Here is a 26811-nt window from a genome sequence, read left to right as displayed (position 1 = left end):
CCCATATTTATCTACGGTGTTTGTTATACGATTTTGACGTCTTAGATATAATAAATATTAAATAACAAGGTATCTATGAACTGGTATGAACAATATCTATTCACAGAAATGAACAGCAACGACCTAGCACGATTAATATGTAATATATCTTGGTTTCAATTACGGTACCCTTATCTCGTTTCGGCATGTCGAAAAATAGACACGCCGGTGCGAAACGGTAATACTACCATCACTCTACGTCGGGTTATTTTCCACAAATTTTTTTGAACTAGGCATTACATCCAGCAGCTAACAGCGTGTCGAAATCGAAGAAAGAGGCACCGCACCACTTATAACAGTGAAAGTGAGAGCCCATTGCACATGAAGGATGCTTTGAAGCTTTTTCGTCGACATGATTAAATACATAAGCTATATTTATATTTCAGAGCTACAAAATCAAATCTTAAGAATATTTATTCATCGTTCCATAATGGATGATGCTATTTAGTGCTGTGGCCTGCAACCTTACATGGACCTCTTACAATACAATTTGGGTTTCTTTGTTTGTAATACATTCATGATAGAGTTAATAACTGGGTGCAGTACTCCATTCAGTGTGAGCAAAGATCGCTACCACTGTCCCAGTCTGTGCCCGATGGTTGTTAGGACGACCTTGATTTCATTCCAAATATAGGTATATATTAGCTATACTATTATCATAGCAATAATTATTCGATCGTGTTTGTCAAGCGCAATTCAAGCTATTTCCAATAGTGAAGTCCCAACCCGAAAAGACCAACCTGACTTCGAACTCTTACCACTTACCATGCTTAAAATATGGGGGACACCAGACTCAGGTAATTTTAGAAATGGGGCGCTGCAGGAAAAGTGGTTAAAAACCACTGACTTGAAGCTTTCATCAAATACGATTGATTACTAGAATAGTTGGATAAATACGCGGTTATGTATCTATTCTGTAATCAGGCCCGACAACTACTTTATATTGACACATCAGGCCCGACGACCAAAGAAGTTCCCCGCCCCTGCTTTAGTATATACATGAATGTAGAACGAATTATGGCAACGATGATGATCACATTTATTTTAATTTCAGTGGGAGGTAATCCAAGTTAACTTTTGGCTAGCTAGTGGTGTAAATGACATTGGGAAACACCATGAGATAAACTAAGGATATCCAGTAGCTCACAATCTTAAATATTCATTACCCAATAGATAAGATAAAATGATACGCCAGTTTTACAAGAATGCGAAAGCAACAAGATGATTAAATTTCATAATGTCGGAGAGTTGTTGGATGCTCTTGTTCGCCCATTATTTGCATATCCAGACTGGATTGGAGTACACGAAAAAAATTTCCTAAAATTATATGCAAATTATTTTTTGAAGTATGTATGTCTGTATTGAGTGGAACTGCTCTGTTCACGCCTGCTATTTTACACTGATTTATCTGATTCTCCATTGCTTTACTTGTGTCTGCAATTCATTTTGTCTGCGGAAAAATAGTCAGCGGGTTAAAAATTTGGAAATACTGGTTTGAGTAAGGTATTCTAAAAATGTATCGTTTTTGTATTCTATTTCATCGAAGTCCGCACGCACCTGTCGGTTTTTGAGAGGTTTCTGTAAATGCTGTTGTCTCTACAAAACACAAATAATATTGTAAAATATAGATTATTAAAAGTAAGAGACAAATGGTAAGAATATTAAATATATTGATCAGTGCTCATTGACATTCCATCAGTTTCAGGCGACTCCTCCATCGACTATAATTTATGTAGAAAAAGGATCATTACAGAGTTTTATTTTCTAACTATGAATCAGTAATAATTCATTTTCTCTGAAAAAAAAGATTGCCAAATGACAAACAAACTTTGCCAATTTTGAATCAAGTCTATTAAAGTGACTTAATTTTTCAGGGTGACTCTGGTCTACGGTTGCCATATTTTGTGACGCAAATTCCGGACATTCTTCAGCGCCCACTATCGGGTTATGTAATGAGGTATGAACATCGCGTCTGTCATTATGACGTCACATTGGCAAAGCTTTACCGATTGCCTGTATACCTTATACATGAGTGGGACATAAACCAGGAATTGCGCCATCTGTTATGTGAGCTCTGGATATTGCTTGGGTCGGCAGCAAATTTCCTCACCGTGTTTTACAGTTTTGCTCTACGGTGCATTCATGTGGTTGCGTATTGTAACCAATACCAACATTTTTCAACTGATCTTAGCCCACCATCGTCTAATCGATGCAACTTTTTGGGGTATTACTCTATGCATTTGGTATCTATATACATCTGGTATTTCCATATATTACTGTGAAATGCAGCAGCAGGTTGTCCAATCAGTGTTTTCCAACCTTTTATGATACCTTCTTTATTTCCAATTTGAAATTGATCCGGGGCACAGCATAAAATTTGATAAGCTGGTTACTAAAAACTATCCGCTTTCCGATATTTGCTCACTGCCTATTAGGGAAGCTGATTACGTACAACATCTTCGCGATCCCTATAATAATCGCAAATAACACCCAGTTTTAGAGCCACTGTCTTTAACTCTAGTTTCCAAACAGGTTTTACCGATTCTAGGAATGGACCGTGCTCTAATTAGACTTATTTCAGTTGACGTTGGATAGTTTCGTTTATTTGGGTTGTATTTCTTGCAAGGGCGGTGGTCGTCATATTAAAATTAATATACGGCACCCTAAATCGCGCACTACGCCAAGAAAGACGTCGACTAGCATAAATCTGTGAAAAAATAATATTGTTTGGTTTGATTTAAGGAACAATTTTCAGCCTGCCTCAAGCCTTCAAAATTATGGAAATTAAGACATATTTTAGAATTTCCTCCCAATGCAATCTGAACAGTGAAATTCTGGACATGTCCGACAAATTCCAGACGTATAGCAACCCTAGTACTCTAGTCACGTCAAGTAATTCAATGTTTGGAGGTGACACGAGTCACGTTGAGTCGATTCAAGTTATGAGTCGAGCCACACATTCATATAGAAATTCCTGAGTACGAGGCATGATTCACGGGATTTACTTTTGTGACGTGATTATTGCGGATTGAGTCAATGGAAATGATGAATAGAGTACCAAATATAGAATTAATTGTGCCTCGGTTTGCCAATAATTCTGTACTTCAAATGTTGAAGCCTAAATAAACTCTCTCTTTCTCCGTTTGCCTAAAATTTTATCAGCACCAACCTGTAGTTTGCGCAGTCGTTTCAGTTACCATTGTTGAATCTGTAAAAGAATAAAGTCCTTAGTGAAGGGGCGGGCCACATACGGCCCGCAACGCGATTTCATACGGCCCGCAAAGAGTTACTTCCACGAAAGTGAAATTGTAATCTAAAATTATTAACAAACTTTATGCGTCACAGAATGATCCAAGTTTGCCAGCCCGAGAAAGATCGTCATTAAACTACTTGATCTGTTTGAATCTATATACATTTGCGAGCAAACTTTCTCGACCATGAACATTAACAGGACAAGCCTGTGTTCCAATATTACTGATGTTCACGTGCAGTCTTTACTAAGGTTTTCTACATCCGACATGCCGTCAGAGTTCAAATAACTTGCCGACAACTTTGATTTACCACATATATATCAGATTGACCACAACAGCTATTTAGGTATATTAGGTTAATAAATTCAATAAATATCGTTTTTGTTCTGTATGCTTTAAAATTAAAGCAGTGTTCCTTTAACCTTCTCGCCAGCGCCCCCAAGGGGGATAAGGATTTTTAGGGAGACGAATACACCCAGTGGGCGATATGAGGGGCGCTGGGTTAAGTGGGACGGTATATATCCCTGAGTTGTCATTGCAAATTAACATTCGACAAAATCCGTCAAATCTTGAGAATATTCGTAGCGCTACACGCGCAATATATGCCGGCCATTTTTGCAACATGTATCTATGTATGATAGTTTATTATATTTCCTGCAAAAAAATTGCGCGTACTTCTAGTTCGCCAACTCCCCGTTAAAATACTACCATCACGCTACCTCGGGTTATTTTCCACGAAATGTTTTGAACTAGGTATTTCATCCCGTAGCTAACAGCGTGTCGAAATCGAAGAAAGAGACATTGCACCACTTTTAAGAGTGAAAGTGAGAGCCCATTGCACATGGAGGATGCTTTGAAGCTTTTTCGTCGAAATGATTAAATACATATATTTATATTTCAGAGTGACAAAATCAAATCTTCAGAATATTTCTTCATCGTTCCATAATGGATGATGCTATTTAGTGTTGTGACCCGCAACCTTACATGGACTTCATACAATACAATTTGGATTTCTTTGTTTGTAATACATTTACGATAGAGTTAATAACCAGGTGCAGTACTCAATTCAATGTGAGCAAAGATCACTACCACTATCCCAGTCCGTGCCCGATGGTTGCTAGGATGACCTTGTTTTCATCCCAAATATAGCTATATATTCATCACGCACCTGTCGGTTCCTGAGATGTTTCTGTAAATGCTGTTGTCTCTACAAAACACAAGAGAATATTGTATAATGTATATGATGAAATGTAAGAAATAATCAATGTATCTTATCATCGACATTCTATCACTTGAAGGGGACTCGTGTGACCACTGAAAAAATTATACAGGAAAATAAGAAATAGGGTAATTACAGCGTTTGGTTTTCTAATTATGAATCAATAATAATTCTTTTTCTACGCAATAAAATTGCCAAATTGCAAACAACCATGGCCAATTTTGATTCTAGACAATTCAAGTAACTTAATTTTTAGGGGGACTCTAGTCTAGGGTTGCCATATTTTGTGGCTCCGATTCCGGACACTCTTCATCGCCTACTATCGGGTTATATAATGAGGTATGAACACCGCGACTGTCAATATGACGTCACAAAAGCAAACAATTTGCTGTTAGTGCAGTGGTTCTCAACCGGACCTCCGCGGACTCCTAGGGGTCCTAGAAGCATTTTCAGGGGTCTGCGAAGCCTCTAAATTTACAACATATTTGAAAACGTAATTTGTTTTTTTTTTAATTGGGAAAAACACTATGCAGTTTCGCTTTATAAAAATCACATCAACAGAATGGCCGTCTGAAATGAAATATCCCGCTTTGCAGACCCATCATAATTGCTAAATTGCCAATATCTTACTGATACAAATATCTTGCCGTTTAGAGATGTTTTGTTAGGGATTGTGGAAAAATTAAAAGTTGAATTAGCAAGGTCAATAACGGTGAATTCTAAATGTTTAGAAAAATCTATTTTCTACCGTGATATACATGCATAGTGGTTTTCCACAAGAACTTCAAGATGAGCTGCTAGATAAAAATGACCATTGACCAGGCTTTCCGTTATATGTTCATTAAAATTTGTTTGTCAATTTTGGTGCCATTGTTGCGATCATACCAAAATGTGTCGTCTGAAGCGCTACACGTTATTATTACATTAGTCACGACCTGTTTTTGTTGGTTTCTAGACACGACCACGTATTTCAAGAAATGCAGTTACAGAATTCGCCGTGAAATAATAAAAGTCAATACAATTTCGACATGAATAGTATATGACCTTATTTTCGAGAAAAGTCATTTTGTTGGTGTTTATCACTAGCCCACAGTTATGATTTGCACAGGCCAGATGATGATTATTCGATACTTGAGCTAAATTTGAACTAAGACTTCAGGGGGTCCTTGATAGTTCAAAAGGGGTCCGCGAAGACAGAAAGGTTGAGAACAGCTGCAATAGTGTATACAGGAGTTTATTATAGGCCATGAATTGCGTGAGCTCTGGTGATTAATAGGGTCGCTGGAAATTCTGAATTGAGAAACAAATATAGAATTAATTGTGTCGTGGGTTACCAATAATTCTGTACTTCTAATGTTGAAGCCAAGAAAAATTCTCTCATTTTCTGTTTGCCTAAAACTTCATCAGCACCAACCTGTTGTTTGCGCAGTCGATTCAGTAGTTATTGTTGTATCTGCAAAGTAATAAGCCCGAATGTAGGCTATATACTTGAATGAAGAAGGAAATATGGAGATGATGATGATCACGTCTAAATGATCTATAACTTTTATGGTTAATATTAGATCCGTTGACTGGAAAGTGGTGTCAGTATCGCTTGGTGACACTATAAACAGCAATTAAGTAAATTCATTTGGTCACAATACGTTTGAGGCAACAAGGAATGAAAATGATACGGCAGTTATGCAACATTTGTGAACGAGCAGAATAATTGCAATTCGAAGTCAGCACGCACTTGTGGGTTCTTGAAAAGTTTCAGTAAATGCTATTGTTCCCACAAATCAAAAGAACATATTGCATGTGATTAAAAAATTAGAGACAAGGGTAAGAATAATGAAGATATCTTATCATCGATATGCTACATTAGTTAATGTATAGATTGATATTTTGACTGTCTGAAAATAATATTGGAATATGGGAAGATAACAGTGCGTGATTTTCTATTTGTGAGACAATTACCGTTTATTGACTGACTAAGTCAGGTATGTATGTATGTATGTATGTATGTATAATTGGAAAGTCAGGTATAAGTGATAAGTCAGGTATGTATGTATGTATAATTCGACATGCTGCGTATAACTGCAAATGGTTTTTGCACCATGCCATTTCAAAATCGAAAGTCATGTGAACACTGCCTGCAATATTGTTTGCGAAGCATGTTTGTGATTCATGCAGTTTTAAATGCATTGAGAGTAATTCCTATTTCCAACTAGTTTTGGGTTGTTTTAAAACGCAATACTTCTACTTGTGCTTGGGTCGCTTTCTTGGCTACTTTGACTACCTCTAAATTTCTTCCATAAAACAGAATAGCCCAGACTGCTCAAACACTATATTGGCGGGTGGATTGTAGCCAGAGGTGGTCAGTAACGAAGCAATTCTACTTTTTCGAAGTACTCAAGTAGTTTTCCTCTACTTCTGGTACTTACTCAAGTAGATCTTATTTTCGCTACTTATACTTATACTTCGCAATATTTTGTGAACTACTTACTTACTTTTCGCTATTTTCAGTTTGTCAAGTAGAAGTAGTCTAATCGACCAAAAAGAAAGATAGTTTAAGAAATTTCAGGGCTGTTTTCACGTAGGACTGACATTTAATTCTCATAAAAGTTATGTAATACCCAGAATTTTCGTTGCGCTTCGCGCACAGTTTATATGGAGTGACAAATATGTTTTAGCGAAAGTATCCATGAATAAAATTTAGTTACCGGGCTGCGTGGTTCCGTTCACACCGCATTGTCGCCTATATCAAATATTTCATCGCGGTAATTATGGCCCCCAATAACGTTTGAAACTACCGTTTCGCAATCTAGCAATTGCCTATTATACCTAGCAGCCCATGACGTGTCCTAATCCGAAAAAGTATACTTGAACTTTTTTTAACGTTAGACCTGTTTTACCAAACCCCCGTTGAAACGTTCTGGACAAATGACATGAAATATATTCTCCGCTGTTTAGAAGTAGTATTTGTATTTGTATTTTTCTTTCAATTACGAGTATTATACGTTGTGTTCTAATTATAGTTTCAGTTCTCTTGTCAGGAGAACATACATGTTGAAGTATAAAAGCAAGTGTAGTAATGCCTTATATTTTCCGAAAATAAAGCCATACACTATATGGCATTTTTATGATCTACCATATTCTTAATCAACGTATACTAATCGCGCAAAGTGTTAAAGCCGTATCCACCACAACTTATCCGTGTTGCTCTTCGACAGAGCTAGGGGCCTTATAATATGCGGGAGGGCACCATGCCACGATATTCTCTAAAACCGGGTGTTCGAATAAACAAATGATTAGTATCGCATTTCCATATCAATACTATCATTTACATCCCGCATGATGTGGACGACTGCTTATTCTGTCAAAAATTGGGATGCATCAGTATGAATCGAGCTTTCTACACCTTCCGCATAGCGCCATTTGCAGCTTTTGACAGTCCATGCAAATGAATTACGATCGTTTTCACAACTACTTACTTACTTGAGTAGATTTAAAGTCGGTAAATTCTACTTCTACTTCAAGTAGTTTTCGGTTGCTTACGAAAGAAGTACTTCTACTCGTACTTGAGTAGATTTTTCCGTCGCTACTTCTACTTCTACTTGAGTAGCTTTCTTGACTACTTTGACCACCTTGTAGCACCACATGCTTGCAATGGATTTCGTAAGCCAATGAGTTTGCTCCATGATAGGGTTACTATATTTTGTGATCCCGCAAGGAGGACTGATCTACAAATCACGAAATCTATAATATCGGACGATAAGACATGTAATACGAAAAGCTTTACGGGAAATAATGTTTTGGTGATCATTGTGTAAAGTCGACTTCCGAAATACATGCTCTAACGTCCAGATTCCAGATTTCGCGTCATGTATGGTTATGGTTATGGCCATTTTAGTTGTGTCTGTGCAATCGCCTGGCTCTCAAAGTTTGGACTTACGGTAACCTAGGGTTGCCATATTTTAGGAACCCAAATTCCGGACACTCTTTAGCACCCACTAGTGGATTTCAAAATGAGTTATGGCGTAACACTAGCAAAGCTTTTCTCATGGACCAGAGGTGGTTGGTCATGATCACGATCCGGTTCAAGAGTATGTGGCTGTGTGTTGCGTAACCGGGACCGCAAGCACATGTTTTCAGCTCCCGCCCGCCAAAATATACAATGATTTTGAGCCCACACTATTGGGTAATCTATGCAACTTGCCGGTGCGCACGACGGAACTTTATAAAAAAACATCCAGTGGTTTCCAACCTTTTATGGTCGCGACTCCATCTCCAATTTAAGAAGTCAGCACCTTTGCCCAGAGTCACTCACGGGCTATTTTGGAAGCTGATTTCGCTCAAAATATTCGCAAACCCCAGAATAAAGGCAAACGACCCCCCCCCCCGATTTGGAACCACCATATTTTAATAAAGCATTTAAACGGCCTTAATGATGTCTAGGAATATACCGTTCTCCTATAATGGCGATTAGAATTAGGCTTATTCCAGTAAATGAAGGTTGTTTTTATTTATATTTTATTGCAGTTTTTGCGAGGGTGGTAGTCTCAATAACTCTGGTAGTAAATCGCGCGCAGCGCGAAGAAAATTATCATGCATCAGCATAAATATTCCCCAAAAATATTGTTGTTATGCTGATTTACGAAAAAGTTATGAGCCTACGTCAAATCTTCAAAATTCCGGACATTTGGCATATTTTAGAAATTCCTCCTGGACGCTAGTTTGAACAGTGAAATTCCGGACATGTCCGGGAAATTCCGGACGTATGGCAACCCTACGGGTAACCCTACTTTATGGTGATAACTGTATCCGTGACACGTTCATGGCTTCTTATCAATAAGGTGAAACAAGATGCTTCTCAGCCCCGTTGTCAAACCATTTTTGTTCTACGAGAATCAATTACAAAGATTTGCGTCAATGCTATCAATATTTTGTCAAGTCGAACCTCGTGTTATATTTACGACTGAGTCTTTGACGCCTGTGACGCAAAATCATGCGATAACTAGGTTTAATCGCAGGAACTATATTTGACAATATATAGGCCTACGTGAGACTGTGCCAGTCGGTGTGTGGGACGCAGATCTCAGTATTTGCAACGAATGCATCATTACCCTGTCCAAAATATATTGATTGATGATACACGCGTGAATTACAATCATAGTGTTTATATACCATTCGTGTCTATGGCCGACGTGTAATTCGTCCACCGGCCAATACCTCTAAAATCTTTTAAATGTACCAAATATAATATAGTAGCAATCAGTTTACCTTAGTTTAGTGATCGGCAACCACTATAGTATGCAGCGAGACACGTCAATGTCAAAGTATTACCTACTGGCATGTAAAACATTTTTAGTTTTGGCAGATCTATCGTTTCAAGCAAGGAATCCCACTAACTGCTTATCTGAAGCTATTAGCCCCGACATTGGTTACATCAGTGGTTCTCAAAGTATGGATCGTGAAGGTTGTAAATATTGGTCGCTACCGTACCAAAGTTATCGTTGAAATAATGTAATATTTGCCTAATTTCATGCAAACAAAATATTCGCGCAGTGATATATCTACTGTGAATTCATTGGCCGTTTCCAAGTTCACTGTGTTCCCATCCATGGTAAATATGCAAGAGACCCAGTCATATGATTAGAACTTTGGATTAGGCTGCAATATTCGTGATTGACTGCACGAATCAAGTATAAGCATGAAATAGGCCTACTATTTTATTTTGTTTCCTACGTTTCTCATATTGATTACTATTCATGGCGAATTACGGAAATACGTAATACCTATTCCTATTAGGTGAAAGTCTGTGATATGTAAGCATACCAGCATATACCGCCAATAATGATTTCTCACTCACTTGTCACAGGTTCATCAGTTGGTTCATCTCCAGAAGGGTACCAAGAGGAATCTGTGTCACGGAACATAAATTATTCCCATATATAAACAGCCATTTCACGAAAATCGTAAGAGGACGAAAATAGAGACTTCACATATCACAACGATAAATGATATACGTGACTTTGTGAAAAGCAATACGCCCGCGGGGTGGTCGAAAACTGTGAGAATATCGAAATGGGAAGGTCAATAAAGCCGAATGTTTTTTATCATGTTTAGTTGTGGATGTGTTGCAGATTGCGATACACCAACACGATGCTGATTACAGCAAAAGTCATATATGACTGACGTCGGTCAACATATTAGATAATATATTTCTAGATAGATGAAAAATAAAGAACACTAAAATTAGGACGTTACTCTATTTAAAGATTCTTGGCACAATGACTATTTGTTTATTTATAATAATATTCCTGTGATTCCGATTTATCAATGTTAACTGCGTAGAGAAAAGTACCTGTTAATTAGTGATACAAATCCCAAAGCTATTTGTAATTCATATTTCAACATTTATACCACAAAAAAATAATTATTCACTCCTTCAAAATTCCCAAACGATTACCAGTTAAAAATATACGCGTTACGCCGAAAACAGTGGTCGGATAGCTAGATGTGAAGCATGGTTCTTAACAAGAGAATTTGGGGCACCAAATTAAGGGTTACGAAATGCATTAGCCTTGCGTCTTTTCATTGTGCAATTTCGGAATTTATTCGCTATGGAAGAGTTTTGTGTTGGGAATCGTGTGTCTATTGATGGTAATGAAATCGTGCGTATCGCAAGTCGGTTTGAAACCCATATGGGACCCAAGACCGGAGTTTAGAGACTGCATGACAATGAACATGGGTTCAGGAGTACGGTTAGGGATGGTCTGTAGGGGTAAGAGCGCGAAAAAAGGTCGAGAGAAACACTGACGTATAATGAGAGACGTATATATGTATATTTACTTATGATAATCCGTAATCTTTTACCATACTAAAACTACTTTCACCCGATAAAAGCCCGCAGGTATATATGTAGAATAAATGCTGGACTCCTGCTAACGCAAGGACAGACGTTATCAACATTAATATATTTTTAAATCTTATTCGTCACCCTTTGTTTGAATTATTGGTAGAATATCATTGACTCAAAAAAATATGTAAACTTTTATTCACTCTATCGCAGTGGTTCTTAACCTTTTTGTCTTCGCGGACCCAATTTTGGCCGTCAGGAACTCCCGCGGAAGCCCTCAAGCTTCTGGTAAAATTTAGCCTAATTATCGTACAACCGTGATATGACTTATCCTGTAAATATTATCATACATTATGTAGAAATTATTATTTCAAAGCCATTTATCCAGCAGCTCATCTTGAAGTTCTTCTCCAATAGTGGTTATATAAATTTCAGACGTAAATGGATTAAAAATTTCCATTTCTAGCGACTGATCATTATCTTGATGAGACTGACAACTTGTAATCTTTCAAAGCCACCCTGATTGACCTTACTACCCTAACTTTTTATATTTTCACTAACCCCGACAAAACTTCTTCAAATTTTGGGTTCTGTTTGTATCATTAAGCTGATGTATATTTATCAATTAAAATGAGGTTGCACAGTAGGATATTTCATTTCCGACGGCAATTTTGGTAATGTGTGTCGAGAAGTTTTACTAGTTTTGAAGTGAATTTGTCTCGTGATTAACCTAATTGAAAAATACAGATAAGGCTATCAATCATTTTGCTAAGTCGGAAGTCTTGCGGACCCTTTGAAATTGCTTCGCGGACCCCCGGTTGAGAACCACTGCTTTATCGTATACATGAGCAGTACGAATAACTCATATGTGGACAGGAAATACATACCAGTAGTAACTCCGGTGGTAGTCTCATTGTCAAAGATGGTCCACGTAGTTGTCGTCTCTGTAATAGAACGTTTGAAGTCAAGATAGGGGCTGGAGCAACATTGGATGGCGTCGCGGAAATCCAGAATGGCTTACCGAAATCGGTAAAGGATTGCGTTAAAAACAGGCATGGTAATAAAACATCGTCCTTTCTCAAAACATGTTTTTACTGTTGTTGTTGTTTTTTGTGTCTTTTAAACCACACACTTTACTTGTGACGTCATGGTGGATGGACATTGGCAATTGAAAATATAGAGTAGTTATGACTCCTTTGACGAAAAAGGATTCCGGTAATAAACGGGCCATAAATGTTTTTAACCAGGACTAAATCGTTTCGCAGCATTTTTGCGGTCGGTTGTCCATATCATCAGAATATCCATTCCGTACCAATCATCAATATCTACGTTCTATAACTATTAAACCGACGGGGATGTCGAGGGCTCCGACCATTCCATATCGCGTACGCCGACGAAATCATCAAGTTCAAATCATCGGTAGCCTCATACTATACACGTAAAGTATTCACTGAATTATAGTATGATAATGCAACATTTGAAAACGAATAAACACATTTTTTTTCATAGAATAGCACTTTTTAAAATATGCAAATTGTTTTAAAACAATATTTGATTTAGATGCAACCCTAAATCGGTGAATATCTCTCTCGAATTCGATACCACATAGCGCAATTTATAACGTTTCTAAATATTTTTCATTTAGCACTCGCAAGAATGATTTGAAGTCGCGGACAATCTGCGAGTTGTAAATTACGGCACTAGCAATCTACATGACTTTACAGAGGGTTTGGGAGCGTAAAATCAGTCTGATCAATCCTCTTTTTGACTCGAAACGTGTTTGAATAATTTCACGTGTCAGACTGCTTCCTATACTCTCGCTTAATTTGTACAGCAGTCTACTTCGCAGAGCTTCTTGGAGGTAGAGAATTTCAATATACAATTGTATGGTATAGTCATATAAAAATGAACAGGACTATTTTCCGTTGACACTCGTCCAGGAGTAACCTTCAGCAACTAGTGGAGAATTATGACGAAAATTGTATATTAACAGTATCAACAACAAATTTTGTGATACCATTGTTGATATGCAATGTTCTTTTCAATCCTCTACTAGTTGCTGACGATTACCCCTGACGAGTGTCAGCATAAAAATATTCGGGCTCATTTCAATACGAATATAGCATTCAATTGTATATTGAAGTTTACTTAGCCTACATATGCGACCGACTGCATGGGAAAATCACGGGGTAAAGCGCTGGAGATTGATTCCTACAATAGTATAGTTGTTGCTGTTGTTAGTATTGTACATATGGTGTTCAGCTACTATGGCCTTTTACACCAGGTCTCAAGATTTTTACAATAGTATACTATGTTATAGAAAAAAGGAGCATATTTAAGGATGGATTCAATTCCTGTCGGCTAGATAATGGGCTTCACTTGAATGCAACACATATACGATACTATCAATGTTGTAATACCGAACCCCGTGGATATAGTGAGGTCTTTCACGCATGTTAGAATTATTCTCACAATCCCCGAGGAGCCTACTTTAAGCCATATATAAGACACATAAATATTACTTCAAGTGGAAATCGAGAATGATTAACTAAAAAGTACCAAAGTAATTAGTTTCCAAAAGTATATTTAATCGTCAAAGTAGGTTATTTTAAGCAGCTAATCGATGATTTTTACTTCCAAAACGGGAAAGCGCATCTTAGTGACCAACGGAAAATGACCAAATACACAACAAATGTACTCAAATACTTTCAGTCATCGTGAAACAGGAAATATTTTGCTCTTTTTGTGTTTACAAAATATCACAGGTGATTTAAAATTCCTCACAAACTAATTTCTATTTTACAAAATTAAAAGTGCGAAATTAGGTAGTTTCTCCCCAAAATACTGTTACGTATAGGTGGGAGTACTTTAAAACGTAAGCACTCGAGTAGGTAGTGCAGGTAGACAAAACCTAGTTCGGTAGGCCGTAAGTAGAAGTACTTCGTTAATCAACGCTTCTAAGGATGAATTGTATGGTCATTAAACGCGGTAACAATTCATAATCCGGGAAGCAACCTGACCCTAAATAAAATGGGGAGTTGGAAGTAGACTTTTAATTTTTTTGAAATATAGTCGAATCATTATTCCTATTGTCGCATGTAGCCTACTTTATATGTATTCGTGTGTCCCGGTGCGGAAATCGCCGGAACTAACATCAGTCCCTCAACCCCCATACTGAACTGACACCTCTAGACTCAATGAACCCAACGAACTCGTACTACTCTCCTGTATCCGCTGGCACCGTTGTATTCTCATAATCGAAAATGCATCTTAATTCAATTATGGGTATTTGTGGAATATATTTTTTCGGGATACCGATAATAAAATCAAGACTTGTACGGACACTAAATCGCGCCAAGCGCGAAAATTTTCTTAGGTTGCATTCATTCTTCCCAAAATACTGTTATATTTATTTATTTTACGAAAAGCTTCTAAAAGTTTGGGGGGAGGGATATGCCTACTCTCATATTTGCCCATCGCTGACTATGTCAAGGTTTCCCGGTAAAATATCTAGATATTTTAGCTTTTTTAAAATCTTTGCTGTCCGACATAAACATATGGCAGTGGCACATGTGTATCAGGGTTACATGTGCATCCTTGTTGTCTGAACACTAGGAATACCCAGTATTTCAAAGCTTACACATATTATCCAATCGTGCTAGTAATATTGCAAAAATTCAATGTTTATGTATTATTATTGATATTTCTGTATTATTCACGAAGACTACCTGAGTGTGCAATTGTTACTACACCTAAAACGTTGCAAATTTGAAGAATGCCACACTTTATGATCCTTTTTGAACTACAGATAGACATTTACCATTCACTTGAGTTGTAAATCCCAGCAACCCATGATAACAGTATCATGCCAATGCATTATCAGGGCAATATACAAAGCTATTGAAAGTGCAGCCCTATGATGAAAACGCCATTTCTCCGCGATGCAAAGTGAGATATCATCTCTCTCTTATCAAATAATATGTTCTCAATTCGCAAAGATGCTAAAAGTTCCAAATATTTTTCTTCGAAGTCCCAAAGCCTATGTCAGATCATTTAAGTCGTTTTGATAGACTACTCTTCGTTCTGAATCATCTTCGATTTCAAAATCTTCATCATTAGATCTGCTATCACTGAGATATTCATCTTGATACAAATTACCGAGCGTAGAGGAGTTTCAACTTACACTGAATATGCTGAATGTGTTATTGGACCTAACGTTGGTAGTAAATGTAACGTTTATTTGTCTTGCCATATCCTGCAGTTTGCATCAAATATGTATCTGAAACATCCTCTGATGATTGCATCCTCTAACCAAAAATGGGTGAAAGCATCATCCTAGATCGATACCAGTCCGTTTTCCCTAATAATTCAATTGACCTCTTGGCTATATAATACATTATATGATAAAGTGTGTATTTCTATATGGCATGGAAAAGTAATATAGCTATATTCATGAAAATTGCATATTTGGGATCTATGTCGTAGCACAAAAACATATTGTGATTGAAACAAACACCAGCACTTCAAAATTAGCATGAAACAAGTTCTAAATAAAGGTCAACAAATTTGTCGTTCAGAATTGTTGCTAAGTGTTATGATCGTGTCTAGAGACCAGTTTTGTGTGTACGCAGATAAAATTTAATGCGTGGTATGGATAATGTCTAGAATTCATGGCCCTTTTCGCAAGTAATAGCAACGACAACCACCAATAGGCAAACAGTTATAGCCTTCTAAGCATTCCAATGTTCCAGGTATGTCCCATAACTAAGGTTTGTCCACGTAGGGGGAATAGTTAATGTATAATTTTTCACATTGATATGGTCAAACAATAAGAATACTCGTGTGAGTTTTAAAGTGCAATGGTAATATTGATATGTGTGTATAGTTACTGCTTTTGTTGGTAGGCCTATCGTGACTTATCGATTACCACATTCCATAACATTACACACGAACTGTAATCTCTCTTGAAGTTCTTACCACCGTAGTTTCCCGACGGTCTCTCAGGAATATATATGTATATAAATTATATAAGGATCCAACAATCGCAAACCAAAAAATAAGAACAGGGTTGAGTCTAGGGTTTCCTTTAAAACAAAAATCAAATTAAAACAAACCTGTTTAAAACAAGGTCCTAATTTAAAACATTTTTTTTTATTGATTTTTATGTTTTTTTAATCATGTCATGACGTCACGAATATTCAATTGTGACCTCATAGTGGATTGACATCGACAAAATTGAAATATAGGGTAAATTTAGCTCGTTTGACGAAATATCTGCACTATTATTGTTGCGCTGACTATTCTGAAGGTTTCAACCATCCCATGTCAATATACGTAGGCTATATCGGTTTATAATTATCCGTAGGCTCATACATCACGTTTTTGGAAAGTATTCACACAGTTATGGCATAATTTTACGACTAAGAAAACACAATTTTTTGTAAAGGCCTTTTTTTAAAACACTGTTTGATTTAAATGCAACCCTAGGTGAGTCAATAAACACTCAATATTGCTTTCACAAAGTGACTTTGCTTTTAGCAAAAACTGTGTATAGATAAAACAGCATCTACCGTAAACAGCTAAGCTTGCGATGGAATATATACAGAGAACAAAACCAGGATTAAGAATGATGTGTCAAAGCGTGTTAATTCGCTAACAAGTCCGTCAAATTTCGATCGACATCCCGAGAATTGGCTTTCTGATTTCCGTGGTAGTTTCCGTTTTCATGTACAAGCATTGGCGTGGGACATATATTTTCATCACATCAGTCTAGCTCGGTGTTCACCAACTCAAAATCGGCCAAGGGTTTCTTTTCCCACTTGATAGTAGCCACAGGCCTCAATATTGCGATATCGAGACATACATGGATATTGTATATAGCCTACTATATAGGCTTTGGATAAGATTCTACCATTCTCCGTTACCGACACTTACTCGGGCATAGTCAAAATTATTTTTTTACGTTGAACATCGAGAATAAAAAAATCCAAATATTCAGATGTTATGGTGAGCCCTCCATTTTCATTTTGTATTAAGCCACGTCATATGCTTTGCAGCGTCAAAGCGGCCAAGTAGTTCACATTGGGTCACATTTTTAATGTATTAGCCTACGATCGTTTGCAAATGTTCATCATGCACTGGATAAGCGTAAGGTGGATTTATTTACATTCATTTCGTGAATTTGTAGGGATGAGGCAAAATATTTGTTGCAAAATCAAACATTACATAGAAGTACTATTTGTTATTTTTCGGGGCGATGTTGTGCTCTTTTGTCAAGAACTGGCGAACAAAACCACTTGCGTTATAATCGCCAATCAAAAAATATTCAACACCAAAATCTCAAGAAAGCTGAATGGCCCTCCGAGTACGCTGAAAATGGCCAAATGTCCTATATTTCGGAAATTTCGAGTTAGTTAACTCCACTTTCTACAAAACTCTTAGGCGACGCGTTGAAGATTCTATTCAATAGAGGCTGACGGGTTAGGAGGTGAAGGTAGTCATCAGATTAGCGCAGAATTATGAAGTAAACTAATCTACACTTGAGAAATTGCTCCATTACATGACTGTATCGCGATATCAAACATAATTGTGGATAATTACCGTTGATATTTGTTTCTGCGGTTGTAGTTTCCTCTGAAAAAGATGTTAAAAACGATTTGAATTGAGGATTTCGGATTATAAGAAATAATGATTCTCACCTCCAGACGCAGCAAATAATTCTCCTAGAAATGAAAATAATATTTATTACCATCAAGAAAATACATTCGGCATTGTATATATTCGTGCTTTTTTATAAAACCGAATTTCTCGCGCTTATCAGGAGACATTGATAACAGTTTATGTATCTTTCATTTGTCTTGAAACACCTAATATTTACTATATTGAATAATATAGTCAGGTGCATTTCATAATGAATATATTATTCAATTATGCATTCACGTTATGGTTTTGCAGACATTGTATAATAGTGTATTTAACTATATATTATTATTAAGCCCAGAGCGAACGTTCAGTTCACATTCGTAGTCGCTATGTAAAACATGATGATTCATATGTTAACTTTTGTAATCGAACCTTGGTCGGTTCTGCTTAACGTTTAGTCTGTTTGCGGGTAATCATGTGACTCGAATCCAGTAAAGCTTACTGTTTGACCAGTAGACGGGTTAGCAGCGTTATCAAAAGCATATCCACTCCCGCACAGTGGCAGTTAGTCGCCTGATACAACTGTATATGATGTTTATGTTTCCCATGATTGTTCGTGAGCTTCTAAGACCCGTACCGAATGTTCTTTGACAACCACTAGATGCCGGGTGGAATAATGGGAGCTTGTAGGCCTAATAGAAATAACCTTTCAACCGACAGATTGTTACCAATGAGTTATTCTGAAAAATACTACTGGAAATCGTTTGCTCGCTCTAGTAATATCCGTATAACTCATGTTTCGAATTGTATAAAGGGCGTTGTTTTTACTGCAGAACTTTTAAGCAATATATTTACATGCAGTGGCGTTGAAGAGAAACCAAACGGCACTTTCTATTACCAATCCTATCGACATAGGATAACAAACATTCAGCTGGATTCAGGAATGCTCTTTGTATATAAAACATATACAAATAGGTATATTCGCGCACTTGCAGGGACGTTGATATGACGTTGATGACGTTCAAAGGTGGCCATCCATAATTCGGATGAAGTCAATGGGACGCTTTCATACTTTAGAACAGTGGTTCTCAACCTGGTGGGCGTGAAAGCATCTGAGGGGGGATGGGGGGCGAAGAAGCTGTCGACTTTTTCGCGCTCGGCGCGATTTACCTCTAATTCATCGGTATTTCTCTATATATAGACCGAATTTCATATTTTTGAATTCTCTCATCAACAGCCAAAACCTTCCATGCCATCAAACAATCTGTTGGGATTGCTAGCATCCTGGTTGGATTTTGTGATATGACGATAATGGGGGCGCGAGATTTTTCACTATCATAAAGGGGGGCGTATCTAATAAAAGGTAGGGAACCACTGCTTTAGAACGAGAGCCGACAATTACGTTTTGTAAAACTACTTTTCCCTCAACACGTACACATTCATAGCCAACCGGAAAAGTGGTGTTTGAAATTAGTATTGTCACTTCAGAGGCTCGTATTCGCCTTCGTGTTCACACGAACCAGAACCTTTCTGCGTTTCGCACCATACCTATTTGTTATATTCACGGATCCTTTGTTTAGTTAGATCATCAGCGACACATGACACGCAATCCCGGATACTGATGTAAAACAGAGTGAATCATTTAAGAGCACCCTTTAAATGGGACATGAGGACGTCAACAAGGGTTTGTGTAAACAAGGATTGGAGAAGTGCTACGTCTAACACCCTCACACGATACGCATAGGCAATCAGTCGATCTCGAGGTTTGAGTCATTTCTGACGCTCTGGAAATGTCAATTCATGCCAAGGCGAGAAAGTGGAGATTGCATGCCACTTTATTTTTTGCTTCAGAGCTGCAAATGCTATCAGCAGCAGTATTACAATTGAATTGTACTTGAGACAGTATTTCACCTGCAAGGATAATCTACTTCTCTATTTATATTGTATATATCAAGAGCGCTACCGTGTACATGTCTTTCGAGATCATGCATCGAACTTTTATATCATGTAGAAGCCTATACTGTGTCGAAAATGCAATGAACTGAGTATGGCCGATCGTTCATGCATTTAGGTTGAGTAGTAAAGCTAACATGCGTAGATTGATGCCAGTTACGGTATGAATCGCACCTATCGTATATTGACATTGGAATGAATCAGACATTTCAAGTGGGATGTGGTGTCTTTCTCAAACGACAAACACGGCTTATAACATTGCGCAAAAGTATTGTGGGTTTAGTATACTTGCTGGGCTAGGGCAAGGGTCGTGCGTGCCGAATAAGAACCGGATCAAGGTGATGGGGCAATGTTCATAGAGACATTCAGCGGTATTATTGACATGATGAATTTAATTCTCTCAGCGTTAAACGTGGCGGTTCGTAAAGGTATCGATACAGTGGTATCATGCACACACGGACGTGGTATGTTATGTTAGTCACTCTATTTTGTTAACGACGATGAGCAAACGAATTTATTGCGATTCAATAAACGACATACCCCTATCGCAAACGTATTCCTGGTACCATTAAATGCGTGATATTTATGACATGATAAGTATATCCTAATGCGCGATGCGCCCGCTCTCATTCTATATTACCTTTTTGAGAAATGTATAAGGATATAATGACATTTGGGTTTCGGATTCGCAATGTTATAATATTAAATTATAGATACACCTCCCCTACTCTACACAATACAAATGCTGTGGGAGCATATTTATGTGAAACTTAAAACCAAAAGACATTTCCCAATGCACCATTAACCATTTTGCCACAAGGTAAATTGACTGACACTTTCCTGGTCTTGTGTAGTGCTTCTCAACCTATGGAGTGCTAGTTGAATCTTTCGCCACAAAAGGTTGTGTATATGGAAGTTTGCCAACAAGCATTCCCATGGATTACACTGGTCAACAAAATGAAATTTTTATTTAGGCAGAACATCTGAGAGCCGTTTCTGGGGTTTTTGGGGTTGCTGATCACGAATATCACAACAGTTTTGTCAAATTGGCTCTTTGTCAGAAGATATTTATACCCCTAAAAAAGACCAAAATTACTGTATTTGCCCCTAAATATTTCACTTGGTAGGAAGAAAATTGTAGTTTTTTCTAATTTTATACTGCGCATAAATGGCTAATTGACTATGAAGAACCCACATGTCACTCAGTCATTCTATCAGTATTAACATGGCGTGATGCGAAATATTTGTTTGTCAAAAACGCAGTTTGTCAAGCCTAAAAATTGTACTTTTGCACATCGGAAATTCATATTCTCCTGTATCAATTCGTCATTCTACCAAGATTAAAGAGGAGTATAAAACTATAAAATTTGTCCTTGAAAGGCTTAACTACAATACTCACATGTATCACATTTCTTTAAACTGGTAGATGGATAATTTTCCACTGAGTCAATAAAGTGGGTATACCTAGTTACCCTATCAAACGAGAAACTTAAATCTGGTATCTGATATATTCGAATACCGATGAAAGATTCCAATTTCACATTAGAAGGAGTTCACAGCATGTAATTTCTCCTAAGATGTAGTAAATAAAACTTTTTAGCTGATCATAAAGCACCCTACTACAAACTGTTGGTCCGAAAATTCCTATCTGGATATCGAAAACTAGGAACAAACATGAGCATTAAAGTTCACTTCCTGTTCAGTTATCTTGATATATTTCCCGATCATCTTGTTGATTAGCAAGGGGAGAGGTTCTACCAAGACATTAGAACAACAACAAAAAAAGATACCAGGGCAGATGAGATGAACCATTGAACATATTATGTCAGACCATTGCCGGAAACTTACGAGAAACTGCACTAATAGCTTACAGGCGAAAATCGTACAAAAAAAAATTTCGATTCAAAATATATCAATAATATTGTATTCCAACTGATTATTTCAAATTTACAATAGGTGGTTGACGTAAAACTGATTGAATTAATGGCACGTTATTTGAGTATCTAGGTAAATACTTATATACATGACTGGAGTATATTTATGTACATGATATCCGTGAAAGTCTGTAACTATGATAAATTTATTACCCCTAAATAGTGCTTTTGATGTATTTTGATTTAAAATTGTCTTCTGTGTGTAAAAATGACAATTAGATTAAATTTTTAAATTTTATACTACGACTAAGCCGATTTTATATCTAGTCATTACCGTGAAAATGGGAGATTTTGGTCAAAATAGCCACATGGGTTATCTCCACAACAAGAGCCAATTTGAAAAATATAAGTTCATATTTGCAAACAGTGCCCTTCAGAACCCCCAAAACCACTCTTACTTTGTCTGCCTAAAAATATGTGTTGACCAGTGTTATTATTTTTGATGCGATTATTGATAACTTTGGTAGACTTTGACTATAGCATCAACTTAATATGTTTTGCTCCATTTTGAATATATATTATTTCTCAAAACACATCGCCAAAATCGATAAGTAGCATCGACTACTATAGGGCTGTTAGGTTGTTTACTAAGCCATTTTTCAATTACAATTTTGATTTATTAATTCGAGCTTCGGACTATTTTGTATGTTCAGACACAGTGTTCCGAAGTGATTAAAATATACGAGAGAGATGCCACGCCTAGCCACCCTGCATTGTTTATTCGTGGCGCTTGTTGTGTCCCACACGACGGGCTCAAGTCGGGGAAGAGGAAACGAAGAACAATTGAAATCCACGCCTGACAGAAGACTGGTATTTTCAGTGTGTACTGCATGAGGGTACAACGGCGCAACCGTGGCCTTCGCGGACATCATCGTAGAAAAGTTTCCTGATATTAAAATAGAAGAGAAGACATATCCGCCTCCACCGATCAATCAGCAAGTAGCATCAGCAATATTTGCTTTCAAATTTATCTTTATCCTCTTGATTGTAAGTAAAGTAGACATTTTCCAGAAGATCGGAGTCGCCACGCCAACCTTGTATACGTGGTCGCTGAACAACGTAATTTACGCCTCGCTCATGACTTATTTCGTGTGTAAAGCCGTAGAAACACAACTGCTGTCGACCGGGGCATTCGAAATTACGATGGACAACACGTTGCTGTGGTCGAAATTGGACACTGGCCGAATTCCGACTGTGGATGAATTACTCAAGATAGTCGAAAATCATATTACGAAGAACTAAAATAATGAATACATCGTCTCCTAATTCCTAGTCAATTTTGGGTATATATTCTATAATTTGTTGTTTCAAAAGAAAAGGTATCCTCCACTTTTTAATTACGAAAGTATCAAATCAAGTCATTTTTCAAAAATAAGACAAACCATATATCCTAATCCGTTTCGGTCGCTTATTTTTTTTTTGAACTCGTTGACAACGTACGAAACGAACACCACGTATTTTCCCGATTTATACCCTAGCGCCGCGTAGAACTAACGCAAACGGCACTTTCTCGTACATAATCTCGTGATCACTTCCATGCTATCCCAAAAGCCGCATATAGGTGCAACACCTAAAGATAACCTATCACTACACCGCTGGGATAAATATCCCTAATCCGCGGTAAATTTGACGAGTTTTCAAGTATTGGAATGAGCGGGAAGGTGATCAATTTGGTACCAGAACGGGCCAGTATGCAGCTACGTTTGATCATAAGTTTTTCCAAAACACTTACAGGCAAGGCAATGATTCCATCGCCTGTATTTACATTGTACCGACGCATTTATGTCACATTTCAATATAACTGAGTGCAATAATTTGTTGCTGAGGCACAGTAATGTTTGGAACTATGTTTATGCTAGCATTGATTATAATTTGGAATTATGTGTACAAGTGCAGCCAATTTCGAGTCAAATATATTCATTAAGACAACATTATCATATATGGATGATTTTAGCCAATGTATTCAATATGTATGTGTCATTGAAATAGTTAGTTGAAGGTTTAAACAAAATATGTGTTTGCTTACTGCATTTCATGGAAAATCGCTATTTATAGATGGTGTATCCGTAACTGATTGGTCAGATCCATTGTTCTCTATTATAAAAGTATGAATGACGACGCGCTCGTAAAGCTTTCGCACGAACGTGTTTGATGAATGTCGGATGCCATTCGACTTATTCAATGTAGAAAATTGAACTGACTCAACTCATGCAGAAACATGAACTCAACGTTTTGTTTTCCTCATTAGAAACATCAATACAACAACTGACGCAATGGTGTTCTATTGGATGAGAGGTACGACCAGTCGCATGTTTCGTCAATTTGATTATCGATATGGGCTAAGCGTTCTGGTGACAGCAAGAAACCCAATAATCCGTATACCAATTACTTTGAATGGATACGTGGATCTTGGTATCCGTGACCAACTCTATTCCATTCAAACCCAATATACAACAACAGTGGGGTAAGTAGGGGAGATGTGGTACCAATGGATCACTGGGACCGAAAATACTTGAATAATTCTCCATGATAATTTCATGATTACAATCCGTGAATTTGACTACAATTACATGCTGACATAATCTTTCCTCACATGCAAAAAAATTCGACCTGCGTGAGTTATGGGGTCTGTGACGAATGATTTACGTTTTAGGAGGTGTAAAGTAAATTTGGAACGACATTTGCATTTTTCTATATCGCCTTTCAGACTAACAAACCCGCCATAATTTTTGATTTGAAGTATAGGGCTTGTATCAGGGTATATAATGACACATATTTTTGGAATCAATAACATCCTCGAGTGGACTATTTTCAAGTCAATTATCATATTTACGGGGTGGGGGTCCTATGGTACCATAGCCAAATCAAGCAAAATAGATGGACCAACTAATCACTTAACAACAGATACTCGCCTACATATATATAGGCTGTAAATAATAGTTACCTGTCGTGTTTTATCGCTATTACGAGGTATTTGAAAGTCAAAATGTCGATTTGCGGGTGATATGTATGTGCCATTAATTTTCTAAGTTTAGGCGTAAATCAATTCATGATTTTATGCCAACGTTTGAGTTGATATAAATTATTTTATTCTTGAAGGTTGCGACGAAACATTCTTCATTGGCTTGCTGTAACTTAGCTTATAGTACACAACAAAACAAGTTAACACATTTTGAGTTTTTGAGCGTGTCTCATAGGTCCCATGGTCGTGTGCCTTTGGACTGCGATTATGAACGGTCATTATACACCAGGGGCGGGCAACATACGGCCTTGCGAGATTGGAGCTTACGCGTAAGTTCGTCGAAGCGAGAAGACTTTCATTGTCGGCATTTGCGATGTACTCAACCCTAATGTCGTTTGTGGTATTCATGGTGTTTGTCGACTACAATGACCATTTACACCAGGCCGATATATCTTATTTTTTAATCCGTAACCGCCGACCTATAGCACGTCACACTTCTAGGCTTTCGTAAGGCACCGCTTATGCCAGGAGATGCCAGCTGAAAACGGGGCGCGGGCCACTTTTCCAATGTCGCGGAGGACGCGGGCCGCATGAATTCAATATCGAGATTCATTAGGCCACACAGTTGAACAACGACGCTATCTCGTCACTTACTCAACCCTAATGAATTGATATCTTTGTAAATTTGGGGTACCGGGCTTATCGAACGCGTTGAAATCTTGCACCGTGTGTTGATTGGTCAGAGAGAAGCAGACATGACACCTTTATGACAATGCTATTCTCAAATCCATATTGTCTTCGTCATTATCAGCGAGAAGTGACTTTGAAATGACATTGCTGTTGTTAAAGTACACTCATTAAATACGATTTATTCCTTGTATACCTGGATAAATGTGCTAATAATGTAGCGATTCAGCAATCCGGCTCGCCAAGTACTTAATTTCCCTATATCCAGCCCGCCGACTGGAGAAGTTGCCCGCCCTGTTATACACTGAGGAGACTTAGCCTACCGTTGCACGTTGGCGATGGCATGAAATTGTTGCTTTTATTTAGAAGTTGAAGCAGGATTCACTTTGAAAATGGACGTCAATTTCCTCCTAAATCCTATATATGTTACAAGCAAAATATTTCCGACACTTGTCTCCAGCTTTTCGTGGGCATATTTAGATAGTTTTTGAAATGATCTTGAACGATCTCCAAACTCACAACCCCATGTAATATCATCGTTCGAGGGCTTGGAAGGAAAGTATTACCACGAATTCGGATGTAGTAGAAAAATTGTAAAACAAATATGCTTGTAAACGGTGATAAGGGAGTTCAAATTTGTAAATGATGTCAGTATACACGTTTAATGGTTCGGCTATATAATGTGGATGTTGTAATGTAGGCCTACAGTAATAGCGTCACGTAGGCCACTATGACTAAGAATATTGAACAAGTCATTCAAATAGCTCGGAAAATACCAAAACAATGATCAGATTTACCTGGCACGGTGACTTGTCCAACAGCAGAAGCCACTAGAAGAATAATTCCCAAAACGTTTCGTAAATATTGCATATTTTCAATGTGACCTGAGGCGCCACGTCCAAGTTGTTGGTTATGGCGATGATTAATCCAATCCCATGAATGCAATTAGTTTACTGCAGTAGAAATATTTTCCTGGGAACAGATACAGGTTCACCGTATATTCAACGTAATGAGAAAAGTTTTTAGCAACTTTTTTCACACATCCAATACATTGTCGCGTAGACCTGTTGGGTTGATCTACGTTATTGGGAGCATGATATACGACATGTAAGTTATATCAGATAATTCGAGGATAGACAAAAACAGCGAAAGTAGTCGAACAAGGCAATTCATATTACAAATCATTTTACTTTCTATGGATTTGTAATGGGCAAGAAACTTCATCTACTGTACGTGTGTTTGAAATTGTGCTTATAATTTGCCCTCGACAAGTGACACTGAAT

At 37.5% G+C, this 26811-nt stretch overlaps 1 protein-coding gene across 37 annotated transcripts in view; it reads right to left on the bottom strand.

Moving 5' to 3' along the window:
- LOC145437880 (adhesion G-protein coupled receptor G7-like) overlaps positions 1 to 26496 on the bottom strand; it is a 161772-nt gene extending 135276 nt beyond the window's left edge. For 20 of the 37 annotated variants that reach the window (XM_080315224.1, XM_080315228.1, XM_080315232.1 and 17 more), the window contains exons 1-8: positions 26326 to 26496; positions 18049 to 18072; positions 17951 to 17983; positions 12238 to 12294; positions 10361 to 10411; positions 5924 to 5962; positions 4459 to 4497; positions 1597 to 1635 (exon numbers count right to left, since the gene is read on the bottom strand). In XM_080315224.1, the coding sequence (XP_080171350.1) occupies positions 1597 to 1635; positions 4459 to 4497; positions 5924 to 5962; positions 10361 to 10411; positions 12238 to 12294; positions 17951 to 17983; positions 18049 to 18072; positions 26326 to 26398 (355 nt within the window). In that variant the 5' untranslated portion in view covers positions 26399 to 26496. The remainder of the gene's footprint in view (positions 1 to 1596; positions 1636 to 4458; positions 4498 to 5923; positions 5963 to 10360; positions 10412 to 12237; positions 12295 to 17950; positions 17984 to 18048; positions 18073 to 26325) is intronic. The other 17 variants (XM_080315234.1, XM_080315240.1, XM_080315254.1 and 14 more) reach the window with 3 other exon arrangements.
- Positions 26497 to 26811: the final 315 nt, after the last annotated feature.

The sequence above is a fragment of the Botryllus schlosseri genome, chromosome 4 (assembly GCF_051294905.1).
Source record: "Botryllus schlosseri isolate E-star chromosome 4, Bs_hap1, whole genome shotgun sequence".
Taxonomy (NCBI): domain Eukaryota; kingdom Metazoa; phylum Chordata; class Ascidiacea; order Stolidobranchia; family Styelidae; genus Botryllus; species Botryllus schlosseri.
Note: the sequence above shows the minus strand (reverse complement) of the source record. Positions and strands in the feature narration are given on the sequence as shown.